Genomic DNA, 20,907 nt, shown 5'->3' on the forward strand with positions numbered 1-20,907 from the left:
TCGGTACTGCCTCTTGTTCTTTTTTTTGTGTTGAATTTTTACCTCTTGTCATTTTGTCCAGATAAGAGTAAATGAAGGGGCAAGTAAAATACTAAAAGGGTGGCAACAACCCCAGGAAAATATGCTTTAACCAAATTAGAAGAGATCCAAAATCGTGAGTGGGGAGAAAGGGGATAAAAAGAGGTTCAAAAAGGAAGAAAGAAAAAAAAAACAAAAAGAAAAAAAAAGGAAAGAAAAGAATTTTTTAAAAAAGAAAACACCTAAGAAAAATGTAAAAAAGAAAAAATATATATATTAGATAAACTAGTAAAAAATTGTTAAAAAAGAAAAAGGTAACAGTTAAAAAAAAAAAATTTTTACCCAAAGGCGAGAAAAAAGAAAAAAAAAATGAAAAAGAAAAAATTAAATTAACTGCAAGACTAAAAAAAATCACAGGAAAAAAGCCATGAGTTCTGCGCTTGGCTTTCTCCTCCTCTGGAATTCTGCTGCTCTCCTTGGTATTGAAACCGCACTCCTTGGTAGGTGAACTTGGTCTCGGCTGGATTTCTTGTTGATCTTCTGGGGGAGGGGCCTGTTGTAGTGATTCTCAAGTGTCTTTGCCCCAGGCGGAATTACACCGCCCTTACCCGGGGCCGGGGTGAGTAATCCGCTCGGGTTTGCTTCCAGGAGCTTTTGTTCCCTGAGCGCTTTCCGTAGAGTTCCGGAGGACGGGAATACAAATGGCGGCCTCCTGGTCTCCGGCCCGGAGGAGCGGAGAGCCCAGGGCCCCACTCCTCAGTGTGCCCTCAGAGAACAGCGCCCAGTCACTCCCGTCTGCCTGACCTCCGGCCGCGCTCCAGCTCACCGAGCCTGCGACCGGTTCAAGGTAACACCGAGCTGCGAGCTCACTGTCGGCTCTGTCTCTGCAGCCGGCTTTCCCGTTCCAATACCCGCAAGCTCTGCGACACTCAGACACCCCCGATCCTTCTGTGACCCTGCGGGACCTGAGGCCACGCTGACCCTGCGTGGGCTTCGCCCCGGTTTAGCCTCTGGAGCGATGTCCCTCAGCGGAACAGACTTTTAAAAGTCCTGATTTTGTGCGTGGTTGCTCCGCCGCTTGCCGGGAGCCGGCCCCTCCCCCCGGGGTCTATCTTCCCGTCGCTTTGGATTCACTTCTCCGCCGGTCCTACCTTTCAGAAAGTGGTTGTTTTTCTGTTTCCAGAATTGCTGTTCTTCTTCTCTTCGATCTGCGGATGGATTTTCAGGTGTTTGCAATCTTTAGATAAGCTATCTAGCTAATCTCCGGCCAGCTGAAGCAGTCTCAGCTTGCTACTTCTCCGCCATCCTCCAAACACTCTTTTAATCTTCTTCCTGGTCACAAGACTAGACTATATTTCCCAGCTTCCCTGTCAGTTAAGTACAACCTGGTGACTGAGTTCTTACAGAATGAAATAAAAACAAAATCTAAGTGTGCTAGTTCTAATCCCACAAAAACTTCACTTTCATAATCTCTCATGATGTTTCCTCTTTGGCCAACTTGATGTAAAAGAGTAAGTGTTGAAGGTGACAGAGCTACAAGAAGGATGTTAGGTCCAAATTTATTATTTTTAGGAAGCAGTCTATGATTTAGGAGCCATGTCTTGGACTTCCAATGAGTGAGATAGAAACTTACTGTATTTTAATTATGTATATTTGATTTTGAACACTTAAGTTTTGTAAGTATTGAAAGATGATTTAAGCAATTAGGGGAGAGTGTTGAGATTAATTCATTGTAAGAACATAGAAGTTGAACCAACAAAAAACCCAGACCATTATTTTCTGTAGCGAGAAGGATTGCAAAGGAAAAGTAATCAGTATATCTCACTACTTAGGTATGCAGAGCATGGGGGCACCTGGGGGGCTCAGTCAGTTAAGTGTCTGCCTTCGGCTCAGGTCATGATCCCAGAGTCCTCGAATTGAGCCCCTCATCGGGCTCCCTGCTCAGCAGGAAGCCTGCTTCTCCCTCTCTCTCAGCAACACCCCCAGCTCTTGTGTGTGCTTGAGTGCTCTCTCTCTCAAATAAATAAATAAACATCTTTTTTATTTTTTAAAAAAAGATGTTTATTTATTTTGGAAAGAGAGAGAGAATACAAATGGGGTGAGAGCAGAGGAAGAAGCAGACTCTCCAGTGAGCAGGGAACCCAAAGCAGAGTTCAGTCCCAGGACTCCAAGATCATGACCTGAGCCAAAGGCAGACGCTTAATAGACTGAGCCACCCAGGTGCCCCAATAAAATCTTTGGGGGGAAAAAAGGTATGCAGAGCATGTATATATTTATAAATCATGTAAACACTGAATATTGATTTAACTTTAAAAAAAACTGTATTGGGAGGATGGAAACACTGGGAAGTATATTTGTGATGGTGGAAGGCGAAAACTGGCTAAGTTTCATTTCCCAAACTTAAAGTCAATTGACAAGACCTAATACTGACAAATTGAGAAGTCACTACATATTATTTAAAAATATGGAATTAAAGATGGGAGGGAGGTAGGGAGAGAGAGGATAGGGGAGAAGGAAGGAAGAAATGCGTTCATAGCAGCATGAATAAAAATGAGTAAGATTGAATCCTTGCCCTCTGGGAGTGTGCAGGTCTACAGGTAAGCTTGTTGTGTGTATGGGAGTGTGCACCCGACGCCTGAGCAGCACACGGAGAGAGCACTTCAGGTACTGAGAGTGGGGACAGGGGAAGAGATCCGAAGGGATGCTCCATCAGAAATGAGGACAGGACTGAGTCTTGAAGAATGAATATGTGGTATCCAAATGAGGACGAAGGGAGCAGGTATTTCAGGCAGATGAATCAACATAGAGCCAAGCAATCATCAGAATGTATGAGAGGTGGGGGTATGGAGAGGGTGGTTGGGTTATGGACATGGGGGAGGGTATATGATATGGTGAGTGCTGTGAAATGTGTAAGCCTGATGATTCACAGACCTGTACCCCTCAGGCAAATAATACATTATATGTTAGTAAAAAAATTTTTTTTAAATGTATGAGAGGAACTTCAGTCTCTTCAAAGCCTGGAGACATGGGGAATAGCACTGTGGGTGCAGTTCAGAAGCAAACTCTAGAGAGCTTTCTTTGACCAACTGAGTGGTTTGCACTTGTGCTGAGAGAGAAGCAGAGGGATATAGGGAAGGGAATGATACATTCTCTATAGGTAATTCTATATAAAATGTGTGAATAGATTTCAGAGAAAATGGTTGTGGACAGCAGAATTCTAAAACATGACTCCTCAGTGATCTTCTCCCTTGTATAATCCTCTCTCCTCTGAGTGTGAGGAGAACCCGTGAGGTATCACTCGAGTGACTGTGCTATGTTATATGGTATAGCTGACCTTAAATTAGGGAGGTTATCAGAGCAGGCCAAATCCAATCACACAAGCATTTTAAAGGCAGAGAATTTTTTCTCAAGCTTGTGGTAGAAGGGGATAGTCGGAGAGTCAAAGCCCAAGATGGATTCATGGGTTGTTTATTGCTAGATTGAAAACAGGAGGACTATACAAAGGATTGCAGGAAGCGTGTAGAAGCTGAGAGTGACCCGTAGTGGATAGCCAGCAGGGGACTGGAGACCGACCTCAAGGAACTGAATTCTGCCAACAACCTGAATGACCTTGGAAACACATTCCTCCCCCAGAGCCTCCAGAAGGAAATGCAGGCCTGCCCACACCCTGATTTCAGTGTGGGCAGAGAATCCAGCATGACATTCTGTACCAGACTTCTAACCTGCAGAACTATGACTAATAAATGGGTGTTCTTTTAAGACATTAAGTTTATGGTAGTTTATTACACAACAATAAAAAACTAATGAAATGGGTGATGGTAGGACCCCAGGTTAAGAAAGCTTTTAAAGTATTCCAAACTTGAGGCAAAGGAACTTTATCAAAGGCAGTACAGTGAAGAGGAAGGGTAAGAAACCAGGGACTTTAAGGAAATAGAATTACGTAAACTTTGAAGAACAGATGCTAATTGTTAGTTGGAAGGAGGAGCCCAGAATGACAACCCATTTCTAGATTAGCTCATGAGTTTAAGGATGGTGCCATTAACTTAGAAAAGGAAAGCAAGAAGAGAAATAGTTCTGGGGCCACAAGGAGATGCTGAATTCAATTGGGTAGGGATGTCTAGTAAACAGCTGGGTACAGAATTAGGAACTTGGGGAAGAGGTCCATATGTAGATATAGATAAGGGTAAAGATGAAGGAAACCTAATACTTAGCACTTAGCATATACCAAGAAGTGTGCTAAATGTGCTGGAGATTGAGGCATTTAATCCTCAAAGCAATCTAAGAAAGTAGGAACTATTATTAAACTTATAATGTAGATGAAGTAAAATACAGTCAGAGTGATTAAGTAATTTGTCCAAGATCACACACATAAGTAAGCAGAGGATTTTGAATTCAAGTCTGATTAATTTGACTCCAGATTTCATTCTGTTTTTAAAGATTTTATTTATTTATTTGAGAGAGAAAGAGAGAACAAGATGGGGGAAAAGCGGAGGGCGTGAGAAAGGGAGAGAGAATCTCTCAACCATACTCTGCACTGAGTGCAGAACCCAGTGCAGGGCTCGATCTCACAACCTGAGATTATGACTTGAGCTGAAACAAAGAGGTGGATACTGAACCAACGGAGCCACCCAGGCACCCTCTAGAGTGGGGTTATTCTTTTAATATTTCTCTATTATACTTTTCTATAGATATGAAACACACAAAAAGATGGATAATATAAAGTTATGACATAATTCTATACCAATCGCAAAACAATGAAAAAAAATATTATTGGCAATGGCAATGGCTCTGCCCCTGAACACTCCTCTTTCTTAATGCAGCATGAACTCTAGGATAAGTAGGAGCACAAAGGAGGCTACTCCCTCCCTGCACAGAAGATCCAAAATTTTTAATGTGAACTGATGCTTGGAGAACATTGAGTCCCAAGGGAACTAATGTTAACTTATTGACAAAGGATATAAACACGGGCTCAGTAATTTCTTCCCTCAGGAGCCTGATTAAACTTTGATGCTAAATGAGCCTTGTTTTCCAAGCTTCTGAAAAAGTTGCCGAGATCCACAGAGAATAAGATAAATTCATAATATTAGCCTGCTGATGGTTTGGAGACATTAAGTTGATGCATTTGCCTTGCCCTGAAGACATTTTCTGCAAATCCACAAACAGAAGGGATGTTGGCTTCTCCATTTTCAGGGCCTTTGTCTTCTTCAGGACAGTGAAGGGAAAAGAACACTTCGGGGTCTGGCAGTAGTGAGGTCTCCAGGCAAAAGGAAGTTGGGCAACTGAGTCCTTCTGTTCTGATGTTTTCATTCCCACGGCTACAGCAGGGGAGAGGTGTAGGGAGGCCACTTGTCCTTCCTAAACACTTCATTGTGATTTTGAGGTAAGACTGGATAAAGGGAATGGGCAGGAGAAGTTCATAACAATAGGGGAATTCAAATTCCTCTAGTTACAACATGTGATCTTGGACAAGTTACTTAATCTCGCTGAATCTTTTTATTTCTTAGCACTTTCACTAAGCCGGGTACTGAGTTTCTGAAAGGGGAGTGGGAGAGAGTGGGTCAGACAGTGGGTGCAGTGGGTATCACAGTGACTTTACTGTCTCGGAGCTCCAGGGATTTTCATAGGAAGTGGTCCCAAGTACAACTTTGGCTCCTTGGTTCTCTATCTGTATGACCTTGACCAGCCCATTCATCTCTTCGAGATACTGCTTCCTTATCTCTCACATGTGATCATCACTTTTGGTGTCCATGCTAGAAGTCTTCATCCTGGATTATGTTAGACCAGGGGAGGTAAGGAGATCTGAAAACTGAGATCTGAAAACATGGAAGAAAAGGACAGCAAGAGAAGAAAGTTAAAGATGGAAAGTCCTTGCCCTGACTCTCCTTCCAGGTCGCTGTCCCAACAGCCACACCTGAGCCTCTTCCTCTAGAAGCAAAGGATCTGAGCTCCTTCCTGATGTCCCTTCCTTCCTTCTCTCATTTCCTCATAGATCACAGCCCTGCAGATAATGGCTACGGAAAATGGCTCTTCAGTGATGGAGTTCATTCTGGTAGGACTAACAGATCAGTCTCAACTTCAGTTACCCCTTTTCTTTCTCTTCTTCCTGAACTATGTTGTCACTGTGGTAGGGAATCTGAGCTTAATTACTCTAATTTGCCTGAATTCTCACTTGCATACTCCCATGTACTTTTTTATCTTCAACTTATCCTTCATAGATCTCTGCCACTCCTTGATCATTACTCCTAAAATGCTGATGAACTTTGTATCAGAGCAGAATATCATCTCCTTTACAGAATGCATGACTCAGCTTTTTTTTTTCTGTTTCTTTGTCCATTCTGAGTGCTATGTGTTGACAGCCATGGCCTATGATCGCTATGTGGCCATCTGTAAACCCCTGCTGTACACAATTACCATGTCTCCTCAGGTCTGTTCTTTGCTGATGTTTGGTTCTTATGTGATGGGGTTAGCTGGTGCCATGATCCACACAGGGGACATGGTCAGATTGTCCTTTTGTGATTTGAACACCATCAGCCATTACATGTGTGACATCTTCCCCCTCCTCCAGCTCTCCTGCAGCAACACCTTTGCCAGTGAGCTGGTAGAGTCCATTGTTGTAAGCACAGTGGTCATAATATCCAGCTTCATTATTTTCATTTCATATGCTCTAATCCTGTCCAGTGTCCTCCATGTCTCATCAGCTCAGGGTTGGTCCAAAGCCTTCAGCACCTGTGGCTCCCACATAGTGACTGTTGGTCTGTTCTATGGATCTGGGTTGTTCACACATCTCAAGACCTCTCCTGCTGGTTCTATGGGCCAGGGAAAGTTCTTCTCAGTATTTTACACCAATATAGTACCCATGTTGAACCCTCTCGTCTATAGTCTAAGGAACAAAGATGTCAAATGTGCTCTGAAAAAAACGCTGAAGAGAATTGCAAATTAAACAGAACTAATGTTACTGGGTTGTTGGGGTGTATGTATGGTGTGTGTGTGTGTGTGTGTCTGTTTGCTCCCATAATTTTCTTCAGAACAAGGTTTTTCCTTTAAACACTTATTTCTCTGTAAACATGTCAATTAAGCATGCGAACATTGTTAAATCTCATGGTTATTCTCAGCCCCATACTGAACTGAGCTTTATTCATAACAGTATGCTCCAGAGATTCAGCCCAATTCCTACTTCTTTTTTTAATTTAAATCCAATTAGCTAACATTTAGTGCATCATTAGTTTTTGATATAGTGTTCAGTGAGTGATTCATTAGTTGTGTAGAACACCCAATGTTCATCACATCATGTGCCCTTCTTTTTTTTATTTTTATTTTTTCAGCATAACAGTATTCATTATTTTTGCACCACACCCAGTGCTCCATGCAATCCGTGCCTGTCGCTCTTGACCCGCAAGAACGACCCGCAGACGAGGTTGAGTGGCAAACTTCTTTTTTTTTTTTTTTTTTTTTTTAAAGATTTTATCCATTTATTTGACAGGGGAAGATCACAGGTAGGCAGAGAAGCAGGCAGAGAGAGAGGGGGAAGCAGGCTCCCCGCTGAGCAAAGAGCCCGATGTGGGGCTCGATCCCAGGACCCTGAGACCATGACCCGAGCCGAAGGCAGCGGTTTAACCCACTGAGCCATCCAGGTGCCCCGGCAAACTTCTTTATTGTCAATCTTGATCCGGGAACCCTGAACACCGATTGTAACCCCAAGTTATAGGAAACAGTGGATAGAAAATAACCAATCACCACATAACACAACTACTATAACATCCAATCAGAAGGGATACAGATGACTTCAATCCAGATCATGCGGGGAGCTCGTGCCTACTGACGTGAGCCCCCGAAACTTATTGTTCACTCTGTTTTTGTGTCGTTCCCATGGTCCCTGGTTAATCTTATACTAGTCCCGATACTTCAGTACAGGTTGTGCGTTGCCTGGATCGCTCCCACATAAACATTCACCTGCCCTTCTCCTCAAGCCTCGCCTAGTACGTGACTCCCAGCTTCTGCTGCATGGCTCTCCACAGCTCCCCCTTTTTTATTTATTACATGGCAGGGGTCGTGCCTGTCTTAGGTTGCCAATCCTCAACACACATGCTTACCTGTCATCAGGTACTCCCCTTCACCGAGGAGCCCCTGTCTTAGGTTGCTATGGTGAGGGATCAGTCTTACCCGTCTTTGGCTACCGACCCAGCATACAGAGCCATATTTTTGAGGGGGAGGCGCTAGCCTCCAGAGCCATCATGGCTATGTCTGCCGTGTTAATTAGCAGCTACAGCTTTAAGAACATTTGAGTCACACTCATTAGGCTTGTTCGTTTGTCTAGCCTGAGGAGGAGTACTATAAAGTTCTTATTACTAATACCAGGGTCAAAAGGCACATAAGAATAACGATTATTGCTAATACACCTATAATAGTTCCTATAACATACCATACATGCGTCAGGGAAGGGAAGTGAGAGAACAAGGAATTTACAAAGTTTTCAGCAAGTTGTGCCACAGTCAGTTTAGCACTTGGAGCTTCCCCTATATCCAGAATTTAAACAAGCATCAGTAACAGATATGAGTCCAGATGAGGGAGATGCACTCTACGCCGAGCTATTTGCAGGAACTCTTGGAGTGGGGCAGTCTCTTGTCGTGGCCACAGTTGAACTGGCTCCGCCTTCGTGGGAACAGGCTGCAGGACAGTCATCGTCGTTATCATCACCATCACCAGCATCCTCCACAGGCTCCGTGGCCACCAGCCTGGTGAGGCGTTCCGGCACCCAGAGTGGGGCGGGCGCATCCTGCGGGAAAACACAAAGGGAACCTCGGTGCTGCCTAAGCACCGGGTTAGGGCCCTTCCATAAGCCAGTAAAGACATCTTTCCACTTCACCATAGATTGCTGCGTTTTCTGTTGGCCCCAATGGCGCTCCGCGGCTGAAACGCCATCCTTGTCAAGCGTAAGAAAATTTAAAATAAAAGTGGTCAAGTTGGTAAGGTCTGTAGACGTGTGATGCTCCTCTACAATTCCCCCTTTTTGTATTTTTTGCAAGGTAGTTTTAAAGATCACGTGAGTGCGCTCTGTATCTGCAGGGTGTAGTGGAATGGAAAAGAAACAGTCTTTGATGTCAATTACAATAGAGGGCCAGTTTTTTGGCAGCGCCGTCACGACTGGGAGCCCTAACTGAATGGGTCCCATGACCTGCATTTGATAATTAATCTGTCGTAGGTCATGTAGCAATCGCCAGTTGCCTGATTTCTTTCTTATTACAAATATGGGTGTATTCCACGGGGACGTGGATTTTTGAATATGCCCTGCTTTGAGCTGTTCTTGAACTAGCTCTTTTGCCACTTGTAATTTATCTTTTGTTAAAGGCCACTGAGGCACCCAGCGTGGCTCCGGTGTTTTCCAGGTTATACGAATTGCCTCAGTGGCCGCTAGGAAAAAACCTGACCCCCCATAGAAGGCGGATTGGGATCTCCCTGGCCCTTGGTTCCGAGTTCTTGGCCAGGCTTATATCCCATGTTTCTCATCATGGTTTGGGAGGCCTCACTGTATAACTTTTCTGTTGTAAGTTTGATATTCATTTGTTCCAGCACATCGCGCCCCCACAAAGAAACAGGGGTTGAACAGACATATGGTTGGAAAATGCCTTTATGTCCTTCCTCATCCTCCCAGTCCAAAGATGCAGCACTAACATCAGGACTGGTAGCTACTCCTAGTCCTCGGAGAGTCTGAGTGGCTTTAACTAGAGCCCAAGCTTTAGGCCAATCTAGGCAATTTATAATGCTTTTGTCTGCTCCTGTATCTAGGAGTCCCCAGAATGATTTACCTCTAATCTTTAATTTAAGCATAGGTCTCTCCTTCATGCTCATAGTAAGGCATGCGAGGGAGGATCCTGTGGATCCGAAACCTCCTTTTCTAACCTGGCCTGTAGAGGGATATTTTTCATGATTACTAGGTAAAATCAAAAGCTGTGCAATTCTGTCCCCTGGATTTATAATATTAATTCCCTTAGGAGATGATATCAGAATTTTAACTTCCCCTTCAAAGTCGGGGTCAATAACTCCCGGATGGACCTGAAGCCCTCGTAAAGTACAAGAACTTCTACCCAGAAGGAGTCCCACTGTTCCTTTTGGAGGTCCTCCAGACAGATCGGATGGCACAGCCTGTACTCCCATTTCAGGAGTTAGGACCAATCGGGTGGTGGCACGGACGTCAAGTCCGGCGGAGCCTGTTGTGGCTCTCCGCGGTTCCGTTGGAATTGACTCCCCTGATCGGTGGGTGGGTACAGCCATCGTGGCTTGACAGGTATGGACATTGCCACCCCGTACATTTGTTTCGGGCCCCGGGGGGCTGGGCCCTGTCCCCCGTTTTTTGAGGTGCCCCAATTATTGGCTGGCAAGGGATTGCCTTCAATATCAGCCACAGAGCGGCATTCGTGTGCCCAATGATTTCCTTTCCGGCACCGGGGACATAGTTGAGGTTTAGTGTTGCCCGTTGAGCGAGGAAAAGACACTTTTCCCCGCTGTGGGCAGTCCTTTTTTATATGGCTCTCTTGTCCACATTGGAAACATTTCTTAGAATGAATGCCTTTCTTTCCTTGTAGAGCTTGCGCAAAGGCGGCAGCCATAACTTGTCCCTGTATTACTGGCCCCATGATATCTCTGCACACTTTAATGTATGCCGAGAGTTCCTTAGATCTCCAGGGTCTGATAGCCTCTCGGCACCACTTATTAGTGTTCTCATATGCCAACTGCTTAACTAGGGGCATTGCCGATTCTGCGTCTCCAAACATCCTCCCTGCTACTTGCATTAGTCTATCAACAAAGTCAGCATAGGGCTCATTTGGCCCTTGAACAACCTTAGAAAGTTGACCCTGCAAGTCACTAGCACCTCTCAAAGTTTTCCATGCTCTAATAGCTGCTGTGGCAATCTGTTGATAAACAGCAGGAGGATAATTACTCTGTACCTGAGCTCCTAGATACGGTCCAGTACCCAGTAGCATTTCTATATCCCATTGAGGGTTTCCAGCGGCAGCATTTCTGCGTGCTGTGTCCTGACAATTGTCTTGATTTTGAATTTTCCACTCCAAATATTGCCCTCCGCTCAAAACTGCTCTGGCCAAATTGCCCCAATCTTCGGGAGTAAGGGTAAGCGCTCCCAGCGATTCCACAATGGCTACTGTAAAAGCCGCTTGGGGCCCGTAGGCACTAACTGCTTCTTTAAGTTGTTTTACCAGTTTAAAGTCTAGCGGTTGATGATATCTATACTGATTCTGATCTTCTAGTACTGGGTAAAACCCTTTTTCTGGGCCAAAGACTTCCCTCCAATTGGCAGCAACACAATCAGAACAGTGGCACACCTTTGCACAATTAGGCCGAAGAGGCGGTGGCCACTCACACGGCGGGGCCGTTGGACTATTGGCCTGTTCTACTACGTGAGCAGCAGTAGAATTTTCATTACCTGGAGGCTTCAAGGCCACTTGCTTCCTAGCCTTTTCAGGGCATTTTATTGTACCCGGAGGCGGTGTATCGGAGGACTCATCAGAACTATTATCTTCCACATCGGAGGCCCGCGAGGAGTCTCCAAGGGATTCTTCCTTTAGCTGCTCCAGAATTTCCCCCCCTTGCTGTACCACCTGTTTTAGACGCTCTCGGGACGACTGCAAGCACACTTTGACCAAAGACCATACCGCAAGAGTTCCGGCAGTAACAGTAGTGCTGCGCCGTAATTCTTCCCCAAGATGTTCCCACTGTGATACATTCAAGAGCCCTTCCTTCAGAAACCAAGGAGCAATTTCACCGGCCTCCTTTAAAAAGGCACGAGCAGTCTGAGACTTCAAAGGAGTGCCATTAGCTTTCAGAATATCTCTTAATGGTCCTTCCATCCTATATCGGGCTAATTCGTTTCCCATTCTGGAAACTCCCCCCCTCTGAGGAACTTAAAATGTTAGCCCCTTAGGATCGTCCCCAGAGAAATTTTCCCCCGTCTAAAGACAGGAAATAGGCATGCACTTTCCGAATCGTTGCTCTTACCCCAATCCTCGGTCCACGTCCAGCGTCGCGGTTCCCGGGTTTTTGGCACCAGATGTCGCTCTCGACCCGCAAGAACGACCCGCAGACGAGGTTGAGTGGCAAACTTCTTTATTGTCAATCTTGATCCGGGAACCCTGAACACCGATTGTAACCCCAAGTTATAGGAAACAGTGGATAGAAAATAACCAATCACCACATAACACAACTACTATAACATCCAATCAGAAGGGATACAGATGACTTCAATCCAGATCATGCGGGGAGCTCGTGCCTACTGACGTGAGCCCCCGAAACTTATTGTTCACTCTGTTTTTGTGTCGTTCCCATGGTCCCTGGTTAATCTTATACTAGTCCCGATACTTCAGTACAGGTTGTGCGTTGCCTGGATCGCTCCCACATAAACATTCACCTGCCCTTCTCCTCAAGCCTCGCCTAGTACGTGACTCCCAGCTTCTGCTGCATGGCTCTCCACACGTGCCCTCTATAATACCCACCACCTGGTACCCCAACCTCCCACCCCCTGCCCCTTCAAAACCCTCAAATTGTTTTTCAGAGTCCATAGTCTCTCATGGTTCACCTCCCCTTCCAATTTCCCTCAACTCCCTTGTCCTCTCTAACTCCCCATGTCCTCCATACTATTTGTTATACTCCACAAATAAGTGAAATCATATGATAATTGACTCTCTCTGCTTGACTTATTTCACTCAGCATAATCTCTTCCAGTCCCGTCCATGTTGCTACAAAAGTTGGGTATTCATCCTTTCTGATGGAGGCATAATACTCCATAGTGTATATGGACCACATCTTCCTTATCCATTCATCTGTTGAAGGGCATCTTGGTTCTTTCCACAGTTTGGCGACCGTGGCCATTGCTGCTATAAACAGTGGGGTACAGATGGCCCTTCTTTTCACTACATCTGTATCTTTGGGGTAAATACCCAGTAGTGCAATTGCAGGGTCATAGGGATCCCCATCACTCAGTTACCCCATCCCCCTACCCACCTCCCTTTCTGCAACACTCAGTTTGTTAACTATAGTCAGGAGTCTCTCATGGTTTGTCTCCCTTTCTGATTTCTTCCCATTCAGTTTTCCCTCCCTTCCCCTATCATCCTCTGTACTACTCCTTATACTCCACATATGAGTTAAACCATATGATAATTGTCCTTCTCTGACTGGCATATTTCACTTAGCATAATACCCTCCAGTTCCATCATGTCGATGTAAATGGTAGGTATTTATCTTTTCTGATGACTGAGATATTCCATTGTATATATGACCCACACCTTCTTTATCCATTTATCTGTTGAAGGACATCTTGGCTTCTTCCACAGTTTGGCTATTGTGGACATTGCTGCTATGAACTTTGGGGTACATTTGGCCCTTCTTTTCACTACATCTATATCTTTGAGGTAAAAACCCAGTGGTGCAATTGTTGGGCTGTAGTGCAGCTCTGTTTTTAACTACTTAACAGCCACATGCAGAAGAATGAAACTGAACCATTCTCTTAACATCATACACAATGGTATACTTATAATGGATGAAAGACCTAATGTGAGACAAGAATCCATCAAAATCCAAGAGGAGAATGCAGGCAGTAACTTCTTTGACCTCAGCCGCAGCAACTTCTTGCAAGACATGTCTCTAAAGGCAAGGGAAATGAAAGCAAAATTGACCTATTGGGACTTCATCAAGATAAAAATTTCCGCACAGCAAAGAAACAGTCAACAAAACTAAAAGGCAACCTACAGAATGGGAGAAGATATTTGTAAATGACACGTTAGATGAAGGGCTAGTATCCAAGATCTATATGGAACTTATCAAACTCAACTCCCAATTCCTACTTCTTTTTAGACCAGCTCCTACTTTGCCTCTTTCCATGTACTTTTCATACATAAGCAAACATTATAGTGGAATGGTATCTGATAATGTAACCCTGCTTTGTTTTCCCTAAAAACAATTACATATGGCCCCTTCTGGTTTTCAGCATTTTTAAAATTTTTACTGTATAAGTTATAAATTTTCCAGAATTTCAGAGTTCTTTTAGTCCTGGCTTTTATACCAGATTTCCTAACCCACAGATGAGGTAGAGAAAGATAGATACCTTGGTGAACTTTGGTTTCCAATAATTTTTTATTCCTGTGGATGGCTGAGAATGAGTGAGACTCACCAACCTGCCAACCTTCAAACTCACCCATGGTGAAAATCACAGACATTTCTTGAGAAACACGGCTAGGTTTCTAGCATTGAGCAAATGCTCTGATATATTAGAAAGAAAATTGCTACTGTCCTGTCTTCTGATTGGCTTTTTTCTCCTAATATTTTCATAATTCTCAAAAAATACTTTGAGATCCTTAATGAATCAAACAAAATTCACAGCTTAGGTAGTGTCCTTGGCCACAAAATAAAGTGTCAGGTTCAACATGAGGCTTCTCCGCCCAGGTATTCCCTTTTGCAAAGGTTGGAAGCCTTTCTTTTTCTATTCAAGGCATGCAAACAAAAATGAGCGGACCCTTGTCATGGAGGGTTTCATGCTTTCCATTTGTAACTTAGGCTTTAGAGGAGACAGAATTAATATTTATGGAGTTCTTAACAGGAGTTGTGTCCTTTCAAATGTTAATCATAATGCAAGTCCTAAGGTTCTGATTTAGAGATGGAAAAACTAAGATACAGATATTAGTCCTGCAATTAGTTCAAACCAGAGCCCAGATTTGTAATTAATTCATCTAAAAACAAGTCCTGTATTCTTTCCGTGTTATCATTTGCCTCTCAGGGCAGAATTAAAGGCGTAAAAAGGAAATATAAGAGAAGGGAGATAAAAATCTGAAGAATTATTTTAGAATCTGCCTGAAAGTGAGGGTAGGAATGACACCCTTAGCTGAAAGTCTCTGTAAATAGAAGAATGAAAGGTTTTAACACCAGACTAGAGAAAGCTTATGCTTCTAGAAATATTTAATATGAATTTTTATAATTATATGGTGTAATACTGATGAGGCTGACTGAATCTCTGTGAAAACTTTCGGAAGTATTTAACATTTGGAAAAAGGAAAAAATGTAATCTTTAATAATACAAAATATCAAAAAATAGCACTTTACCAAATTTCTTGTTTTGTGTGAATACAGAGCTACAACACTATTTATTTTCCTTAATGATTCTCAGGGGGAACCAAAGAAAGGCACTCCCTTACATGCTGTATTAGGGACTGTGGTAAGCTCAACAAAGCCTCACTATCTGTGCGATATTTATGCTTTGTTGAAGGGATCTCAAGTATTAGCTTAAAAATATGGCATATGTTGATAAGAGTTAAGAACCAAGAGAAATGAACCTAATTAATTTAAATTAATTTAATCTAACTTCTGTTATAAAAGCATTGGATATAAGATATCTATATATTACATATGTAGATAAACCTACGTATTTCAGACTGTCATAATTTTGTTGAACTCCCTGTCTAATCAAAATTTTGTTGACATCTCTGTCTAATCAAATAGACTTTAACCACATAATCTTTCTTCTTTCTCTTATGCATGGTTAGTCTAGAATCAGGCAAAATAAATACTTATGGAATTAAGTTTGTAAACTTGTTAGATAGAATATTTCTCCAAGCCAGATTAAAAGTTTATGTTAATAAAAACTACCATTTTTTCCATTAGAAAATTAGCTTTCTTTAAATGCATGACTATAACTCTTCAAGACTGAAAAAAGAGTCTGGTTCAATATAATAGAAAGAAATATAATTCTTTCTGTAGTAACACACATATCCTTCAAACTGGTTAATGTTCTAGGTAACCAGCACTCCCCATTTGTAAAATACCTTGTTTCTCCTGAAGAACTCGTATTTCCTTTGAAACAAAAAAGAAACTTTGTGGTTGGGCTACCATATAAATGAGGAAGAACATGCAATTTTACCTTCAGAAACTAAAATGAAATAGGGTTGGGTTGTACTATTTATTATATATGTGAAATTAAAAACCCATCTCCAAAATGTAACTTATGCCCATGTCAGTGGAAGTTACTAAAACCAAGTAAATAAATTAGCTGTGTATGCAAAGTGGCTGTGGAATTTTTATAACATGAGAATTCATCATGGTAGTTAAAATTTTGTCTCAGGGTAGCCACAGAAACAGAGTACAGACATCTCTACGATTTTGCATGGTCCTCAGGTTTGACTTGAACTATGATAAAAACTGATGGCATATCGGTATCCTCATTAGGACTGGCTGCTGCCTTGCCCTAAATCTTAGGCTCTAGAATGCTACGTATTAGATACCACACCAGGAAAGCAATGTCATTATTAGTTTTACCAATGAGTCCTCTTTCATGTAACACCAACCTCACTTGCTACAAGTTTGGTTTTTTGCCACTAAAGCTATTAGAAGTAAGTTACATACAAATTCTTCTTCTGTTAAAAACTATGGGGAAGACAGGATCAAAAGGACTTAGTTTACCTGGATTGTCTAGTTTAGGCTATATTCAAGCCACATTTTCAGGATATTTGGTGATAATATCATGATACTTTGGTGCATGGCTAAGTTCAACATAATATACTTTCACTTACTATGGACTCTGGAACCCACAACATTTCTTTAGGATTGAAAGGAGGACAGAAGAGAATTAATCCACAAGATAGCATTGTCTCTCAACTCTATACTCCTCTCTCTTCCATGTATCTCCAAGGTTAGAAATCTGCTGCCTTCATATTAGCAACACTCCTCCAGTCTTGATATAGTGATGAATAATTTGTCCCTTGTCCTGGGATCAAGCCCCACATTAAGTCCCTGCTCAGTTGGAAGCCTGCTTCTTCCTCTCCCTCTGCCTTTCCCCACCACTCATGCTCACTCTCCCTCTGCCCTCAAGTAAGTAAATAAATCTTAAAAAAAAAAAAAAAAAAGGAATGAGCTATAGATACATGCAACAACCTAGAAGAATTTCAAGAAAATTATACTGAGTGAAAAGCCAATCCCAAAATGTTACAGATTGTATTATTCCATTTATATAATATTAATTGAGTTAATTTTATTGATAGCAGATTAGGGGTTTTCAGAATTTGAAGATAGAAATTAAATTTAAGGAGAGAAGTGGATGTAATTGTAAAAGAACAACATGAGATGTCTTTGTGCTGAAACCCTCTGTATCTTTAACTATGGGAGGTGAATGCACAAGTCTACACATGTGATGAAATTGTATAGAACTACATACACACACACCAGTAAACATTAAACTGGGAAAATCTGAATAAAACCAGTGGATTAAGTCACTATCAATATCTCGGTTGTGATATTATACTATAATCTTAAAAAGTTACCAATGGGGAAAACTGAATAAAAGATACATGAGTTCTCTCTGCATTGTTTTTATAACTTCATGTGAATCTACAATTAAAATTAGAAGTTTCATTTTTTAAAAAGATAAAGAATATAGGCTTTTATCTCTGAAACAGAGAAGTTAAAACATTTCAAGAAATTTTTTAAAAATTTCTGGGTGGCTGGGTGGCTCAGTGGGTTAAGTCTCTGTCTTCGGCTCAGGTCATGATCTCAGGGTCCTAGGATCAGGTCATGATCTCAGGGCCCTGGGATCGAGCCCCATATTGGGCTCTCTGCTCATCACGGAGCCTGCTTCCCCTACTCTCTCTGCCTGCCTCTTTGCCTACTTGTTATCTCTCTCTCTGTGTCAAATAAATAAAATCTTAATCTTAAGATATTACTCATTTAGGTTGATTTTATTATTATCTTTAATTTGAGGTGAACATTTTCAGTACTATCAATGTTTTACATACTAGAACAGCTTTCTTAAACTTTGATGGATCCTTAATATATATGGTTAGGGAGCATCTTATGTTCATTCTGTTCCTATCAGAATGAATTTCCCCCACCTGAGCCACCCAACATAACAATAAATGGTGAGATGACCTTGTTTTGTGTCCATATTTATTTGTTGGGATGGATGCTCCATGAGAATGGGGACCATATCTGCAGAGTTCAGTGCTGTATCCCCAATGCCAAATGCAGAGCTCAGTACATCATAGATGCACATTTAAATGTTGCTTACATTGATATGTGAAAAAGAAAAAAAGCAATGGAAGTGGCCACCATCCAGAGCAGCAGATGTGTGTGGGAAGTGGAAAATGAGGGATGAAGGAAGTAGAATTCTATGTCAGGAGCTGGTAGCAGAGCCTCAGAGAATATGCCTGTACTCTCATGGACTGTTCTTCGAGCTCTGGTGAGAGGGGCAACAGACAAATGTGACAGAAACCCGGGGGCCTAAGCAGCTGTTCTTTTCCTCAGAGAAGAACAAAAAGAGCAATATATCATCTGATTAGGGGAGAGGGAGGCGGCAAGAGACTAGTGCGCAGAGATGTCTGGTTCCTGAGCACAGCAAGATCTTTCTGGAGACTCCCAAAAATTCTGGAGGAAATTTCACAAGAGTCAAATTCCTACATTAGTTAGTGCAAGTAGGAAGTGCAAGCAGTTGAAAATTATGTATTTTAATGCATCATTAATAGTTTTTAAATCTTAGAATTAGAGGTCTTCTAGTGCAACTGTCCCTATCCATGGTGAAATAGATTTGAAAACCTTTCTGATAATCATTCCGCTTCCTCCCAGATATTTCTAGCTGTGGTCACTTGAAGGAAAAACCAACTCCAGCACTTCAGATTATAGGTCTCAGGGATCTGACAAAAATATTTTCCCAGGACTCCATCAAATGAGCATCAATCACCTGGAAAGCCCACAAACTTTTAAAAATGTTACAAATAAGTAAAACAAAAATTTCTTTTAATTCACAAAATATTAATTTCCTGCAGGGAATAGGATTGTAATGAAAAAGTGCACAATACTCTTCTTATCCTCTAGAAATTAATTAACAACAACAACAAAAAAGAAATGAATTAACTTTGGGGAGGGACAAATCTTCCAGACATGTTGTTTTGTTTGTTTGTTTGTGTTTGTGTTTTTGCTTTTTTTTTAAAAATTAACATATAATGTATTATTTGCCTCAGAGTTACAGATCTGTGAACATCAAGCTTACACATTTGATAGCACTCACCATAGCATATACCGTCCTCAATGTCCATAACCCAGCCACACTATCCCTACCACCCCACCCCCCAGCAACCCTCAGTTTTTCGTGAGATTAAGAGTCTCTTATGATTTATCTCCCCCTGATCCCATCTTGTTTCATTTTTTTCCCTCCCTACCCTCCATGACCACCCTGTCCTGCCTCTCAAATTCCTCATATCAGAGAGATCATATGATATCATATGATAATTGATTTATTTTGCTCAGCACAATATCCTTTAATTCCATCCACATCATTCCAAATGGCAAGATTTCATCTCTTTTGATGGTTGCATAGTATTCCATTGTGTGACTATGTGTATGTATGTGTGTGTAAATATATATCTCCCATATCTTCTTTATCCATTCATCTGTTGATGGACATCTAGGCTCTTTCCATATTGTGGATATTCCTGCTGTAAACATTGGAGTGCACATGTCCCTTCGGGTCACTACATTTGTATCTTTAGGGTAAATACCCAGTAGTGCAATTGCTGGGTCATAGAGTAGCTCTATTTTCAACTTTTTGAGGAATCTCCATACTGTTTTCCAGAGTGGCTGCACCAGCTTGCATTCCTACCAACAGTGTAGGAGGGTTCCCCTTTCTCCACATCCTCGCCAAAATCTGTTGTCTCCTGACTTGTTAATTTTAGCCATTCTGACTGGTAGATACCAGAGATACCACTGTGGTTTTGATTTGTATTTCCCTGATGCCCAATGGTGTGGAGCACTTTTTCATGTTGGTCGTTTGGATGTCTTCTTTACTCTGTTCATGTCTTCTGCCCATTTCTTGATTGGATTATTTGTTCTTTGTGTTTTGAGTTTGATAAGCTCTTCATAGATTTTGAATATTAGCCCTTTATTTGATATGTCATTTGTGAATATCTTCTCCCATTCTGTCAGTTGTCTTTTGGTTTCATTGACTGTTTCCTTTGCTGTGCATAAGCTTTTGGTCTTGATGAAGTTCCAATAGTTCATTTTTGCCCTTGCTTCCCTTGCCTTTGGTGACGTTTCTAGGAAAAAGTTGCTGCAGCTGAGGTTGAAGAGGTTGCTGCCTGTGTTTTCCCCAAGGATTTTGATGGATTCCTGTCTCACATTGAAGTCTTTGATCCGTTTTGAGTGTGTTTTTTGTTTGTGGTGTAAGGTAATTGTCCAGTTTCATTTTTCTGCATGTGGCTGTCCAATTTTCCCAACACCATTTGTTGAAGAGACTGTCCTTTTTCCATTGGACATTCTTTCCTGCTTTGTCAAAGATTAGTTGGCCATAGAGTTGAAGGTCCATTTCTGGGCTATTTTGTTCCATTGGTCTATGTGTCTGTTTTTGTGCCAGTACCATACTGTATTGATGATTATAGCTTTGTAATCGAGCTTGAAGTCTGGCATTGTGATGCCACCAACTTTGGTTTTCTTTTTCAACATTCCTCTGGCCATTTGGGGTCTTTTCTGGTTCCATATAAAGTTTAGGATTATTTGTTCCATTTCTTTGAAAAAACATTGATGATATTTTTATAGGGTTTGTGATAAATGTGTAGTTTGCTTTAGTTAGCATAGATATTTTCACATTATTTTTTCTTCCAATCCATGATCATGGAACGTTTTTCCATTTCTTTGTGTCTTTCTCAGTTTCTTTCATGAGTACTTTATGGTTTTCTGAGTACAGATTCTTTGCCTCTTTGGTTAGGTTTATTCCTAGGTATCTTATGGTTTTGGGTGCAATTGTAAATGGGATCAACTCCTTAATTTCTCTTTCTTCTGTCTTGCTCTTGGCATATAGAAATGCGACTGATTTCTGTGCATTGATTTATATCCTGACACTTTCCTGAATTC

General features: G+C 41.8%; 2 protein-coding genes across 2 annotated transcripts in view; one reads left to right on the top strand and one right to left on the bottom strand.

Moving 5' to 3' along the window:
* The window catches only part of LOC309841235 (olfactory receptor 8B3), a gene marked incomplete at both ends in the record, with an annotated part of 59,166 nt that overhangs the window by 24,813 nt on the left and 13,446 nt on the right, over positions 1-20,907 (bottom strand). The window lies entirely within an intron of this gene.
* LOC309841020 (olfactory receptor 8C8-like) lies at positions 6,026-6,958 on the top strand (the record flags this gene model as incomplete). The annotated part of the gene is made up of 1 exon (XM_082683825.1): positions 6,026-6,958. One exon carries the CDS (start codon positions 6,026-6,028, stop codon positions 6,956-6,958), a length of 933 nt encoding a protein of 310 aa, XP_082539951.1.

The sequence above is a fragment of the Mustela nivalis genome, assembly GCF_964662115.1.
Source record: "Mustela nivalis genome assembly, chromosome: 9".
NCBI lineage: Eukaryota > Metazoa > Chordata > Mammalia > Carnivora > Mustelidae > Mustela > Mustela nivalis.